The sequence below is a fragment of the Eschscholzia californica genome, unplaced genomic scaffold, assembly GCF_041429995.1.
Source record: "Eschscholzia californica isolate CP2 unplaced genomic scaffold, dmEscCali1.0.p SCAF_2, whole genome shotgun sequence".
NCBI lineage: Eukaryota > Viridiplantae > Streptophyta > Magnoliopsida > Ranunculales > Papaveraceae > Eschscholzia > Eschscholzia californica.
In genome coordinates, this window is record NW_028238309.1 from 6,992,760 (window position 1) to 7,009,597 (window position 16,838).

Below are 16,838 nucleotides of genomic sequence, written 5' to 3' on the forward strand. Positions count from 1 at the left end.
AGTTTGTTTTCTTATCAACATATTTGCTTTGCAATATGTAATGGAAAATGAAATGGGGCAAAAATGGAAGGACACACGACTTATTTGATTCAAATTTAATTTTGAAATGTGGAATGAAAATGCAGTCAAGTTTTTTTTTAACTCCATTAGAACAATCCCGAAGTGGTCAACTCATAATGTGTAAGAAAACCTCATCTCTTAAGCTAGTTTTCAGGACGTGAGAGCCGAAAAATACCCAACACTAGTATTGTACCAAGATAAAACAAGTTTGAGATCTATTGAAGTTCCTGTTTTTGAAAAGTAATAGTTTATGTAATTGTGTTTCTTTTTTTCTCTCGGAATTACCCCTAAGGAAACCTCATATGTTGATGAGTGGGTTGTGTTGGGGTAAGTAAGACCACCCAATTAACAAATACTATTCTTTTCAAATATAATAAAATGAAGTCTAGTGTACTAGACATAAGTATTTATCTTTTAGACAGAAATGTACTATGGTTTGCCTTTGTGAGGATATTAAGTGATGTAGGACTGTGGCAATAGTAATAAGATAGGAAGATTCCATAGCCAAGAAAGTAATTAAGATGAAGCTCCTATAGCTCAAGATGAGTAAGAATCATGTCCATGAAAGTGAAAGAAAGATAGAAAGGAGAAAAGAAGTGAAAGGATAAAATGAAAAGTAAATTAAGCAGGATAACAAACACAGCACCTTATGATGCAAAGTTTGATTTTTGGAGAAAGAGAGGAATTGAAATTTTAATGACAGATAAGGACTTCTCTTTACAAAGGACATTGTTAATTTCAACTTCTTAAGAAGTATCACATCTATAAAGAAGATGATGATGATGTAATTTCTCTCTCTAGATTAGCTTTAGTAATAGTGGGGGGTGACTTTTTTTTATAATATTTTTGGAAATTAAAATAGTAATATGCATTTTTAGCTTTGGATTTATGTTAGAAGGAAGTGGAAGACATATGACATTAAATGGTGATGATATAACATCCATAAAGCAATACATATGAGACTTAGAAGTACACATTGAAAAAGTATCATATATATGCATGTCAATTCCCCAAGTCACTATTTATGTTTGGTGCATGTCTGCATGAACTTCTTGATTTTTTAGGGGTGCCCCCCACCCTTTGCCCTAGATATAATGTGGACCTGCTGCATAACTCTTGATGTAACCTGTCATCTAGGGTTTCCAAATATAATGATGAAACAAATAACTCAACTTTCATCCTCCAAAATGCATTCATTCAATTGTTAATTAAGTTGGAAATTAATCAAGTTCCACTTGATGCATATATTCCATTGTCAAATACTGCCTTTTGTATTTGATGGATAATTTAGAGGGACATGAAGAGCCTTTGGCAACCCTGAATCTACTCCCACTCGATTGATTATCTTGGTCGAGCACTAATAATGTATACGAGGCTCCTCACTTCGTTGTTTTTTATAACAGAAGTTGGGTTTCGCTGTGTTGACAAATTTTAGTAAGAGACATGTAATTTTAATCTTTTCTTTTTTGCCATTCATCTTAGATCATAGGAGACTCCGCGCTTATAAAAGGATACAAACTTTCAATATTTAGTTATAATGAAAAATTCAAAACTGCAATTAACAAGGCAACAAACAAATAAAACAATGGCAAAGACAAAACAATATTTAGAGTACAAAAAGACCAAACTACTCTAACTCTCTAAGTATATCATACTTCTAAAATATTATGTTTTCTAATAGCAATTGAACATAACTTTGATCCCTAGGCAGACATGTGTAATATATATATATATATATATATATATAATTTTTCATATGGTTGTTAACTTAAATAGACAAATGCAACTTAAAGTTCTTTAATGGTAGTTTAAATTATTTTATTTTTCTTTAAAATTGCTAATTGAATGTTGATATGGGTTCATCACTATAATTGATAACCTCCTTTACAATACCTAATAATTAAGGTCATGCAGAGTTCTCTAATTCATACTTTTCATGCATGGTTTAAAAAGGTAGGAACCTTTTCTCTCAAAGGGCCAATATATGGGTTTAATTAACCAAATTAAACAGTACTATTAAATATCATGATTAATTAATGACTTAATATAACCAAACATGAGATCTAAAACCTTTAAGAGTGTCCAATTAAACCGCCGAACAAAACGTACTTTCCATTTAAATACGTACAATTTAAGACGACAATAGGAGACATTTGCATGTGATTAATGATAATAATTTAGGTTTTACAAATCTTTGGGTGTCAATTAAGATATTTATATATAGTAAGAAAGCACGGATTGATTTGATTAAAAAATGTACTTGAATTAATCATATATTGAATTAATCATATATGAACATAATTAAATTAATATCAGCTTCGTTACGTGCCCTAGAAATTTTATTAGTACATAGTATTAAACTAATCTTATTTCCTTAATATATATTAATTATTAGACTAGTCTCCCCATGCATGTTAGTACTATCACTAGCTTTTCCTTCTATAGTACCAGCTAAGAGGGGACACTAGATCGAGGAGGGACCATCTACTTTATGTTAAACTTAGACTAATTAATAAGTTAATTAAAAGATTAATGTTAAACATAACACAAAACCTCGTTCCATATCTCTATCCATTTTTCGATGGGCTGAAACTTTATAGAAAATTGTTTCACCATAGGGTTTTGATTTCGATCGCGCCAATTAGCTGGCTCATATGCTCGAAAAATCTTTTTGGAGCCACTCATAAAGTGGCCTATTTTATTTTTGTTTCCTTTTACATTTCAGTAGCCCAAATGTCGTGCTAGCTATACAGTAAACATATTAATGAGATAACTTTATTAATTTCTACCTTAGTGTACTACATTCCCCTGATCGATAGGCGGAGTAAGGGCATTAGGATTGCTTGTGTTAACTTTTGATGTTGGTTAATTACTAACACAACATCCAAACACAAGGACTAAAAGGCATTCACATTCTCAACTACTGATTAGCATGTTACATGTTGGACCTGGTTGTGCATCTATTCCGAAAATCTAGAGACCACAAGTTCGATTCACAATGGAGGTGAAATTTGATGATGTCGAAAAATGACTCCTCGGGTATCTCTAGAAAAATTGTCCTTGTTACTTTGATTCGACTGATTCTGATTCCTTCGTGTTGCTCATTACTTGATGGAAAGTACCTGAAAAACTGACGCTCAAAAATTTCAGTGTGGAAGTTAAGAGTAAAAGAATTCTCAAGGGTTAAGGATCGGATCCCTTTTCAAGGCAAACCTGAGTCGTTTATATAAGTTTGTATGGAAATGATCAATCACCGGTTGTGATTTTGCATTGGTCAAGAACCGTCTTGATAAGGGTCATGTGGTAGATCCATTAATAGAATCTCTCTGATCATGGTCGTATGATCGTAACTTTATGGCAAGAGGATATTCTGCACTATCTGGCCTTCAGCGCAATCGTCATTTGTTTTAGGCTGAACAGAGCCGAAAGTGTCGAGCTTTCATCTACGGACCTCTTTGATTCAGTCTCAAATGACGGGATTTTACTCGGATTACTTTATGTGTTTGCCTTCACATGACAGAGTTCTAGGTGGCTAGGAGACTCCTGCCGACCTTGCTAACTCAGGTTCAGGTGGTAGAAATCTTTCTGGTCAACTTCTTTGTGGCCTCTATCAAAGGTTCGCTTGTGCGTTATGTAAGGATCTAACACATGCCGCCCAAGTCAATCTATAGAGTTCTTGAGTGGTCAAAGCCAATTATCAGTCAGCCATCTCCCATGTATGGTTTTGCATGACGAAATCTATTTCACTATTCACAATTTCTTTTTAGATTGGAACTTCTGGTGCACTCGTAGCTTTTGTGAATGTTTGAGGTTCACCTCCAATCATCAAGGCGACAAAGTGGACCAAAGGTCTTAGGTGCCTTTGTCTTCTTATTTTTTCGAGGTTCAAATTTTTTTCTCGATTTACATGTCATGTTTTTTAGAATAGTTTTGGAATTTGATCTATTTTCATTTCAATTCTGTTCCTTATTTTCAAAACGATTTCATGGTGTTGCCTGTATGAAAAGATGTGTTCGAAGAACTTTGCATCTCTAGATTTCATAATTGTCTTCATATTAATACATAGTATCTTTTATATCTAATTTGTGAACCAAGAATCGATAGGCACTACTATTTATTGGTAGTTATATGTAAATGTAATCTATTGGTCCTATCTTGATCCTTTTAGAAGGGGGAACTAGTGCCTTAGCAAGGAACCCCCACACCTTTGTGTACTGAAAATGATGACTTCCTTCCTTTTCACAAAGAATTTCTCTTGTTATCCTGTGAGATAACTTAATTAATATGTGGTTGGCTGTTAAGATAGCCTTCCCAACAAGTTTTGAGGTAAATTGGAACTTAACAACGATACATTCATCATTTTTTTTCAAAGTTCTACTTTTTGACGCTGCATAATCCATTTTGTCTAGAGGTGTACGGAGCTGATGTTTGATGAACAATACTAATTTTTTTCCTCATATTTTAGCAAAAAGATATTCACACTTTCATCCCCTGTTACTTCTGATTGCTATCTTTTTATTAAGTTGATTTTCTACTTCTGTTATGTATAGCACAATTTTTCAATTGTTCCATCTTTACTTCTTAATCAGTGAATAAAACACAACCGTGTGGAGTCATCACTGAAAGTGATGAAGTATTTTATTCATCCTCTAATTTTAAAAATTTATAATCATAACAGGGACAAAGTAAACTAGTATGTACGAACCACAAAAACGAAATAATGTTAAGTTGTCTTAAGATTGTTGTTCTCCAGTATATTAAACTAGAAAATATGGTGATAAACTAATGAAAATTCTTTCTGGCGACTCAGAAATTGAATAATAAGGTTTTGTTATAAATACCGACTTTTAAATATGTTTTGGCAATTAAAATATGGACTTCTAAATCCATTTTCACAACAACAATTATTTATGTTTTAAATACGGACATTTAAATCCATTTTATCAATATATAAGTTTATTTATGTTTTGATAAGGACTTTTAAGTCCTTTTATCATCAAAAGGTAATACAGTAAAATGAAAGGAACAAAACCTTAAAAGAATAGGAGATGCGAGAGAGATTCGCTGAGTCGAGTAATCTCCATCCTCAAGACATTTTTAAGTTTTTTTACCTGTACCAACAGTTCCGATGTTTGTCTCATGGAATGAAACAATGTTACCTTCCAGAGGTTAGATGGTGCGTCTAGTTTGTCAATGTCCGTCGAACATTGAGTAAGTAATATGAACTTTTGACGAATTAAATGAATTCTTAGTACTCTAATGCTTCGGATTATTAATGCTCTAAAAATGTTGTAGTTCAGGGACAAACTATAACTAGACCCGAGGGGACCATGGCCCCCCTCAGCGGGAACACACCATAATTCATAAGGATTACAATATTAGTCCAAAAAATACGTAAAAATTAGCAAGAAAGTGTTGAAGGCTTTTTGACAAGATTGTGTGCTTATAACCCGAGTGACCTGGGTCCAATCCCCTGAGACAACGTATATTTTTAAATTGTAAACTTAGTTTTAAGACTTCTCTGTTTCTTTTTTTTTAGTTTGACCCTTCTTAGTCTTTAGTTCTGGTTTCGTCCCTGTTGTAGTTGATTTCTATTTTTGTTGCAGAATTTGATTAGTATATATAGGCAGCGAACAGATGTTATTACGTGTGTTCCCAACGGGCACATTTGATTGTTGTCTTTGCCGACAGTCAAGTGTGCTTAGGCGCCTAGATCTCCAAATGTCATGTTTGTTCAAATCCTAACCACCTTGGATCATCTAATCGTTGGATTCTCCTAATGCACCCACATTTGTGCACTGTCGGATTAGATCACAAATTTGAAAAGAATAGTTCCCGATTGCTCCTCATGGCAATGCGTATATGTGAAGTACAAAGTGCGCTACTAAAGCGCCTAAAACACCCATTTGCCTACGCCACCCGCCTGCGAGGGTATGGTGCAAACCATGCGAACACATGTTATCATTCCTTAACTTACTACCCTAAGATACAGGGTAGGTTATTAGAAGGAAAAAATTTCTCTCTTTACTTTTCATTGTAGGACTATCTAGTGCACACGTAGTTTAGTTGAACTATTTCTTACACCAATTTAAAGTATTAGTAACTGATTTGTTAGGAATCAGTTTTGGACAAACTGTAGGTTTACATTCAAGAGCTCGATGGACGGATCAAACGATTCATCTAGATCTTGATTTGAAATATGTTTGGTGTCTCAAAATGATGAAATACGATTCCAGTTAAATCCAACTTCATGTAATTCCAACAAAAACAATTGTAAATAACTGTTAAGATAATCCCACATTGATTGCGGAAGGGACAAGGGGTGTGTTAATAAGTGTGGGAGAAGCCTTACCTCTTGAGCTAGCTTTTGGGGTGAGAGAGATCTAAGACCACCCAACAATAGCTAGGCTTCTCTACCAATTTAATTACTTTTCTTTTATTGCACATGGTAGATAGAATGTAAAAAAGGGTAGAGAGATATTGTATTTGTGATCAATCATAAAAAGAGAGAAAATGTGATTAAAGGAGACAAGTTAGGGAGGAAAACAGGGATTTGTGTGAAGATTTTTTCTTGTCAATTTATATATTTTAGTGGATATGAGTGATTTTCAGATAGAATGAGAAAGTCTTACAATCAAAGAATTTCTCTTTAAACTTCTTCTTTCTTCCACCTTCGACTAGACTGATTCACTATCACAACCTCGAGAGGTTAAATCTAAAATCAAATCAAGCAACCACATTTCTTTTTTATATTTTAAAAATTAAAAGTCAACGGTCAATGAGATAAGCTATTACTGTCATTGTCTCCTAAATAACATACATTCTCATGTAAACATTCTCAACCACTCTCACATTTTCTCTCACTAAAACAATCTCTACTCTCTCTCTCTCTCTCTCTAAAAACCAAGCACCAAGCACAAGACAGCCCCCACTGCCTCTCCTCCTGCTCATGCTACTCCTTCTCTCTCTCTCTCTCTCTTCTTTCTCCCCTCAAAGCAAACTATTCATTCTATCCTGCTTGTTGTTTACTTTATTGGAATTCCACTTCCCGCCATTTGGCCCATTTCCTTGCTGTTTTCCTCTACTCATTTAATACCCACCGTCCATTTTAAGTCAATGGTCAACGACATGTGGGACGGTTAACCAAATAGTTTCCCACAAACACATTAAGATGACCAAGTCAAAATCCTTTGAGCTGACAACCATCCCCACCAAAGGGATTTGCCACGTGTCAACAACAAAATATTATCTCGGTCATTAGATGACACAATAATGACGTCTTACTGCATAGTTCTTGTCATACTTGTATAGTTATACGAAAAAGACAGCGAGACGGATAATTTGAGCGTGAAGTTAGCGTGAATTCTCTTTTAATGGTTGAGATTCATCCCGCTTTAATCAGGGGACGCCAACTTTACACAAAAAATGTCCGTCTCTTTGTCACGATTGATAGTTTTGAGTTACTAAAGAACGTTATATGTATTGGTCAAACATAATTTAGGTGTTCTGAATAGACTCGTAAATTTTTCTAGTAAAACAAAACATTTAGATGTATGAACTACAATTACGAATACAATATATGTAACTAAAGTAAGGTTCACAATGCACAAGTTACTATTATTTGACGTTATAAGAGTAGACCAACTACCCTAATTTATTGATGTATTTTTAGTTTATCTTGTATCATTGCTTAAGTTATTGCACACACAATTGTTTCTTGTTTGCTCGAATTATATTTCACTTGAATTATGTGTATACCAATTATTTTACAAATATGTGAGTGTGTAATAAAGTTTTGTTTGGAAAATCTTCCTTCTTTCCAAGGGGAATGAACCTGTTGACAAACATAAGTTGTGTATTTGTCTTTAGAAGACCAAATTACATAAGAAACAAACAACAATACTACTACCATGCATGGTAGTATGAGTTGTAAACTTTTCAAACACTACAAAAAGAAATGGTTATCTAAAGTTATCCCTAATACTTCATTTATGTTGCAAAAGTTCAAAGTTCTCTAGCTTTTTTTACTATAGGATCTTATAGTAGTACTACTATAGATGCTTTTCGTGTAATTAGCGGGAAAGAACCCAAAAGAAATCGTCTCCCGACAAAGGAACTTGTCTTTAATGAGTTATGACTCACGACTGTTTTTTTTTTTTTTTTCGGGTAGTGAAAGACAACATGGCAATGATAGAGGAATACCACCTAATTTGTGCTCTTTGTAGTAGTTGAAATGTAAATATAACAAGTATTTGTTATTAGTAATGTCATTGTCTTCTTAGGCATTGGAGTTATTTTCTGTCTTAGATACTTTAGTGGTGGCCCTAGTTCAACCAATTTTTTACACTTTTTGTTAATGGTGACTATAATCAAAGGAACAAAGAAATGAATGCTAACTTCTCTAGTTGGTTGATTACCCAAATGAGACTACTTGTTATCCATATGGTAGAGTGACACCTCAACAATCTACATCAACCATAGACAAAGAAGAGGTAACTTGTTCATGCATGCATGAGATGACATATCTTTCTTCTCCATCTACACTTTATATAGATATATATACTCACACATGTACACATGGACAAGAAAGACAAAAGACTAGTTCTTGCATTGGTAAGATGTCAATATATATTTTTAAGACATTCACCTAAATTACTTCATTTAGGTTGTGTTTGTTTTTGTAATGACTTGATCTAAATTCAAATCCAAATTTAAATTATGTCCGTAATTTATTTGTGTACAGTATAAATTTAGGTGTACAATATATTTTTATAAAAATATATCCAAGAAAAGCTCAATTCCCAAATTTAGATGTTTTTTGTGACTGAAAAATAACATTGCGGTATGAGAGGGAAAATTTGTTTAAGCTCTAACTTCATTGACGCGATAAAATCACGTGAAATAACTAATTTTACACACAGATAAAACGTAACTTCAGATTATAGAATAGTGTTGCATATCGTTGATAGCTTTAATGATATCCTAGAATCCGTTTCAGCTATCCCACCTACCTTTTAAGCTAGATCACTATGTGCTAACATGTATGTTAATATCACCAACCTAATTTTCCATACCTAAGATGTTAAAAGTAGTGCTTCATGTCTTATAGTTTTAAATGGTAAAATATCTAATATTTCTATGTTAAGACCATCCATAGCATGAGATCAAATGGAAGACCTAACCATGGAACCTTAAACTTTAAGAGAAACTAGTTCTACATAATATCAAGAACATGGGTTTGTCTATTCAAGAAATAAAAATGTCTCCGACCTTCAAATGTCATTGTTTGATTATGTTTTCTATTGTTCTTATCGGTTTTTATATCGTAATAATAATCCAATGTCATCTTGCGAAAAATTAAATTATCGTAAGTGACCCCGGAAAGGTTTGTTACAAACTCCAACAACTCTTTAATAATCAAACTTGTGACATGTGAAGTAAACTAACAACTTAACTAGATGACTCCTCAAAGTAGATATACTAATTCCACCCCACACTTTGGTTTAGCTAGTGAAGAACCTACCCATAAATATTCCTACTATGTTAAAATTGTACAAGTTTCACTCACGGAGTCACAGATACTCTTACAATCTATAAAAAATTTAAGTCCAAACACCTAAAACTATAAACAGAATGAGCATTACAATCCAAACGAGTAAATATGTTCTCTCTACCTATTAGTTTTCCAAAATTAATATCGTATATATTCGTTGTTTCCTAGAGGAGTAAAGTTAATATGAATGGTTAATTAAAAAATTGAGGTTCCTATATCAAACAGTATATGCGTGAAGTCATGTATTTCTATTTTAACACATGTTATGAATACATCAAGTTGGGCAGCTATAATGGTCGCTAATGAGAGTCATACAAGTAACTCCAATGTATTAATTCCACATATTTTGATTTCTAAGAAACGTCATTTTCAATTTATCTACAAATTACTTGATGAAAACGGGGTCGGCGAAACGGAATCCCGTTATTTGATTCTGTGCGTGTTTGTTAAGCGTGTGGAATTTCTTTTCACTTTTCACGGGAAATCAAATTCCCATCAAAATGCCAAATTACCCGGGAACGGCTTGCTTGCTCTTTGTGGGACATCCGCGGTACAAGCACGCATGTACTCGCTGTACTTACCGCATATTTACCGGATATTACCGGTCAAAACTCAGTTATGGCTGCCCCTTAAACGCCTTGAGAGGGTGCTCTTATCCCGAAACGGTTCCCCTCGTTTTCATTTTTTTTTTCCTTGTACGACAAGCACACAAACAAATACAATAAAAAGTCAAATTTCATGAAGAAATATAAATTTGTGTAATTTACAAAAATACCCCTACTTAATAAATTACAAGAGCTATTACCCTTTAACCCCTCATTCATGACCCACTTTTTATTTCAACCTTATACTTTTCTTACATTCTAGTTTGACCCTTACGCAAAAAACAATCGATCCACCGGAATGTTACGTAGTTCTTTTATTGCTTTTCTAGATATAGTCATTTTAATACGTTCTTCTATTGAGCTTTTCTTTCACTATTTCTACCTCTTTATCTTCATCTTTAATCTATATTTTTGGAATAAGATTAATTTGTTCATCTATCTAGTTTTTTATTCATTCTCTATCCCTCTTAATCTCCATTGTACATTTTGAAGCAATGAAAAAAAAGAAATACATACTTGACAACCAATTGTTAGACTATTGACGACAAATGACAAATAGTCGAATAAAACTTTGCAACAATATAGGGTCAGAAAGGAAGTTAGTCACCGAATGTAGGGGCGAAAGGAGAAATAACATAAATTAAATTGTTTTAGATGGGGGGCTTGGGGAGGGTAAAGGAAAGATAGAGATGCAACATAGCCACCCTCACCTTCACTCAACCTCTATATATATCACCTTCAACCCCATTCGTTCTTACACTCAAATCACTCTCCTCTTCAACTTTGTATCTCTCTTTCACTCTCAAATTAATCCATTACTCACTAATTCCTCTTTCTCTCTCTCTCTCTAGAAAAGAAACTAGTGTTTGAGAAAAAGAATTTAACCATGCCAGAAGCACCAAAGAACATATGTGATGAATATGTTGTGATTGAAAAGAGCAAAAAAGCACTTGATTTCATTGAAGATGTAACAATGAATGCTGATGAAGTTCAAAAGAATGTTTTAGCTGAAATCTTAACTAGAAGTTCTCATGTTGAATATTTACAGAGATATGATCTTAATGGTCGTATAGATCGTGAGAGTTTCAAAAAAATTATCCCTGTTTCTACTTATGAAGATCTTCAACCTGATATTACTCGTATTGCCAATGGTGATACTTCTCCTATCCTTTGTGGTCAACCCATTTCTGAATTCTTGACTAGGTGAGTCAACTCACCCCTTCTCTTTCATTAACCATATATATATATATATAGATACTCTGTAAATTTTCATACTTTTATTTCTTAATCCCTCTGAGATTTCAAAATCAAAATCCAAGAACCCAAATGTCCTAGTTCTTAGTTTTTCCCTAAATTTATCATTTCATGATGATCTATCTTCTTTCCCTTGATTGATAGTTCTTTCTTTTATCTCTGATCCAAGATCCATAAAGATTCCATTTTTATTAACCTCACCACCAGATTGATTTTTTTTCCTTTGACCCCCAAACTTTAGATTTCAAGATACAAAACCCAAATATAAAATTCTTAAATGATTAGTGGGTTGTGTTTATTTTTTTAGTTTAATTGATTCTTTCTTATTTGGGTCGGTTTTGTTAATAATTGTGTTTTTAATGGTTTTTTTTTATGTTGATAAATTTTGTAGCTCTGGAACTTCAGCAGGAGAGAGAAAATTAATGCCAACAATTGAAGAAGAATTAGAGAGAAGATCATTACTTTATAGTCTATTGATGCCAGTAATGAATCAATATGTTCCTGGTCTTGATAAAGGCAAAGGAATGTACTTTTTGTTCATAAAATCTGAAGCTAAAACCCCAGGAGGACTAGTTGCTCGTCCTGTTCTAACTAGTTACTATAAAAGTTCACATTTCAAAAACAGACCTTATGATCCTTACACCAATTATACTAGCCCTAATCAAACCATTCTCTGTCCTGATTCTTACCAAAGTATGTATTCTCAAATGCTTTGTGGTTTATACCAAAACAAAGAAGTCCTTCGAGTTGGTGCTGTTTTCGCTTCCGGGTTTATTCGAGCTATTCGTTTCCTCGAAAAACATTGGACCCTTTTGTGTCACGATATTCGAACCGGAACAGTTGATGCCCTAATTACCGATCCGTCGGTTAGAGAAGCCGTCTTGGATATTCTTAAACCTAACCCAAAACTAGCTGATTTTATTGAGACAGAATGTAGTAAAGAATCATGGAAAGGGATCATAACTAGGTTATGGCCAAACACAAAGTATATTGATGTTATTGTTACTGGAACTATGTCTCAGTATATCCCAACCCTTGATTACTACAGCAATGGACTCCCACTTGTTTGTACCATGTATGCATCTTCTGAATGTTACTTTGGGTTAAACCTTAAACCTTTGTGTAAACCTAGTGATGTTTCTTACACCCTAATTCCTACCATGGCCTACTTTGAGTTCTTGCCTGTTCAAAGAAACAGTGGAGTCAACACCAATATCTCAGTACCAAAATCACTTAATGAGAAGGAACAGAAGGAGTTGGTTGATCTTGTTGATGTTAAGCTTGGTCAAGAATACGAGCTCGTCGTCACCACCTATGCCGGTAAGACTCTATTTCCTTCTTACCCATGACGATTTTGTTGTCGAATCGTATGCCTGATCTAGGCCCGAACATTATGCAAAATTTGGGCCCGAACACTATTCTTTGTTCGGGCTCGTGCCCAAACATTATATAGGTCACAAGGGCCCAATATTCGGGCCTAGGTCAGGCATTGGATTCTTACACAATATACTTTCCTTTTTGTTACTACCTAATTTTTAGAGTAAGTAGTTGTTAACATTTTTGTGTAATCTTTTCAGGTCTTTACCGTTACAGAGTTGGTGACGTGCTTCTAGTGACCGGATTCAAGAACAAGGCCCCTCAATTTAGCTTTGTTTGCCGAAAAAACGTCGCTCTGAGTATCGATTCCGATAAAACCGACGAGGTAGAGCTACAAAATGCAGTGAAAAATGCTATGACTCATTTGGTTCCATTTGATGCATCTCTAGTGGAATATACTAGCTATGCAGATACTTCTACAATTCCAGGACATTATGTTCTTTACTGGGAGCTTCGATTAGACGGAACAACACCAATTCCTCCCTCTGTTTTTGAAGATTGTTGCTTAACAATTGAAGAATCACTAAACAGTGTTTATCGTCAAGGTCGAGTTTCGGATAAATCAATTGGACCTTTAGAGATTAAAATCGTCGAAAATGGAACGTTTGATAAGCTTATGGACTATGCGATTAGTCGAGGGGCTTCAATAAATCAGTATAAGACTCCTAGATGTGTAAAATTTGAACCAATTGTTGAGCTTCTAAACTCAAGGGCTGTTACAAATTACTTTAGCCCTAAATGTCCAAAATGGGTACCTGGTCACAAGCAATGGCGCAATTAAAATTGAAGATGCTAAGAAGGAGAAAATGTAGAGAGATAATTAAGAGAGAGAAATATCTTAATTAGTACTTTTAATGTTAATCATATGATCTCCAAGAAGAAATGTTCCTCTTAGATTAACTCATCTTTTTCTTTTTTTTCCTTTTCCTAGATGTTGTTTAGTATGTAGGTACTTTTAATTAATCAATCATCCTTTGTACACGAAAGTTCCTGTTAATTTCAAGGAAGCTTTAATTTTAATTTCTTCTCTCTCTATTTTCTTTTTTTCCTTCGCTTTCTTTTAATCAATAATCAAAGAAACTAAATTGATGACACTAGAGTTCCAATCTCTTCAGTATTGAAGTTTCTAATCTTCTTTAGAAATTATGTCAATATGTATATGTGTAAGTTAATCAAACATATACTGAAAATTTCAATAGCAAATCTCTGCAAAGCAAAATTCTTTCCTTTGGAGTTTGTTTCTTGAAATTTGTTGATAGGTTGTCATTTGGAATTAACCATTGTAAAATATATTATCTCAAGAGTTCAAGTTGACCTTAGCAATCTATTACGAAACCTTGGTTTCATCACATTTGTTACCAGTCTCAATCATGAATCATAATGTAAATATGTATTAGAATAATGTCTTTATAAATGTACATAGGTTTCGATATTTTTTGAGTCACTTCAAGTAGCTCATTTTTTATTCTAATTTATTTTTCGGTTTGTGCTTTTGACATAGCAAGTTAGTCCTGACATTTTGTTTGGTTTTAAGTTGACACCGTAATGGTGAAGATGACAATTGTCAATTTTCTCAGCTTGCAAATTGCTCTTACAATAATCATTAAGTACCGAAATGTTTTCAATAAAGTTAAGTAACAGGGTGTTTGGGTGCTTGGATGAGGCAAAATCTTTTACTGTAAATCAATTCTCAAGTGCAAGAACACCCCAAAATCTGTCATTTAAAATCATTTTTTCAGAACATAAATTTACCCTCTTGTTATTAGAGGGCTAAAGTTAATAATAATTCAAAGTTGGGGCCTTATTTTAACAACAATCTATTACGGGGGGACTAAACTAAGATAATCAATTTTCTGGTCAACAACCCATGTCCTGACTCGTCGGAAACTGACAGTTGCCGGGAAATTATACAGAACCGACCATTAGACAAGAAGTGTCAGATCTGGCAGAAGATGAATAAGAAGGAGTGGAGGAAAAAACAGAGAAAGTGAAAGAGATATAATAATTTGAAATTGAAAAATTGAAGAGACAAAAAGACCAGGTTTTTATTAAAGAAGGGATTTAAAGGATCATGTCTAGGAAGAAAGAGAAAAAAGAAGAAGATACATATTCAGGAGAGTCAGAGAGAGAGAGAGAGAGAGCATTAATGGCAGAAGAGAAGACATTGTCACCAACAAAGTTATTTTCTTTCCTTTATTACATGAACAGAACTTAGAGGGGGAGACATGGCAGAAGCTGAAAAAGAAACTCTGATCCAAACTTGATAAGGTATTTTCTTTCTCCTTTATTATTCCCCACTTCTTTGTTATCTTGTTCAATAAATTAGGTACATTTGGTACCACACTACCCATACTATTACATCCATCCATATTTTTCCAAAAAAAAGGTCTATGGGTACATATTTAAAAATGATACAGATCTATTTGACACTATATCGGCCTTCCCATTGAATAATTTGTTAATTGATTTCGAGATTTAATTTTATCAGACTTTACCATTTCGAATACTAAGATAATCCAATAATAGGTGGTAAATGACCACATGAAACTTAAGTACACTCCTTAATTGGATTATGACTTTCTCTTTGTAATTAAATTGCATTTTCCGGATTTTATTCTTTTAAGATGATATAATATCTTATAATTAACCAACACAACTTTAGCGTTCTTTTTTATTTGTTGAAATACAATTTTAGCATTCTGATAACATAAGAGTACTGTATTGATATCCACTCAGTTTAAATTGTTGGTTAGGGAGTTTGGATAAAAAGGATTTTAATTTTGCAGTAATTTATTTGTTTTTTTTTGTTGAAAGAGCAGTAATTTATTTGTTGAAATACAATTTTAGCGTTCTGATACGTACGATAACCACCTAATTTAAACCATGAATGAAAGAGGCCTAAAACCCGACAACATGAAAGAGGTCTAAAGCCCAACCAATTTGTTACATTATTAACTTTATTTATAGCCTAAATTACATGGGATAAATCTTGATTGCAAACTACTCCCACTGAAATTCGATCCCACGACCTCATGGGCTTATGAGGGGTGTCCAACCAGTGCACCAAAGGTTGGTGGACAATACCATTGTTTTTTTTTTTTTGTTGAACTGACAATACCATTGTTGTTAGTTGCCATAATAAGTTATTTGTCTGATTGTGTTTCCTTTATCTCCTGATTAGTTGACCTGTCGCAATAGAAACACAGTTTGATTTTGTAATGACAGTTCTTTAATGGAATATGTATAAGGTTGTATTTATTAGATAATTTGTCCCCCTTACAATTTTTCTTTTATATTGTTCAAAGTAATTTTTATTCTTCGAAAAATATTGTTTAGTATATCTCATTAAAACGTATTTGTTAGATAATTTGTCGGCCTTACGAGTAATTCATATATTTTCTTATACTGTTCAAAGTAATTTTTATTCTTGGAAAGGCATTATTTAGTACATCTATTTAATATTTGGGTTTCTAGCAAATGAATTATATGTATAAATACACTCTTAAACAATGAAACACATAAAGTACAAAAAAAAACAAAGAAAAGACATGTTAGATAAATAAAATCTACCTTAAATTGTGTTTTTATGTTTGAAAAACATCGAAACATGTTTGAATTTACTAACATGATTCATCTGCATTTTGCAATAAACCTAATATTCTTAATTAATCCTAGCTAGGTTTCATTCTAGGATAGATTCCCACTTATCCACTTCACATTCCATTCAATAAATCAAGATCATGTTAAGTAAACTATATTAAACTTCTACTTATTAAAATGCTTAATAAATTAACTCTTAATTTATTTTATTACATTGGTCGTCCCATCTTAGATATTGCGGGGAGAGGATTATTGTTGTAAAAAAGCTTACGACATTTATACAACATTTATAGGCTAAGCATATGTCGTTGCAATTTGTTTGATATGTAAATTAATTGTAGGATAATCATGTAATTTTTCGGGAAACATTATTTTAAAACCTTGAATTG

At 33.3% G+C, this 16,838-nt stretch overlaps 1 protein-coding gene across 1 annotated transcript; it reads left to right on the top strand.

Moving 5' to 3' along the window:
- Positions 1–10,647: 10,647 nt before the first annotated feature.
- On the top strand, positions 10,648–13,869 carry DFL1 (Auxin-responsive GH3 family protein). The gene is made up of 3 exons (XM_086663419.1): positions 10,648–11,421; positions 11,864–12,792; positions 13,050–13,869. The coding sequence occupies exons 1-3, from the start codon at positions 11,105–11,107 to the stop codon at positions 13,628–13,630; spliced, it is 1,827 nt and encodes a 608-aa protein (XP_086519545.1). The 5' UTR covers positions 10,648–11,104; the 3' UTR covers positions 13,631–13,869.
- Positions 13,870–16,838: the final 2,969 nt, after the last annotated feature.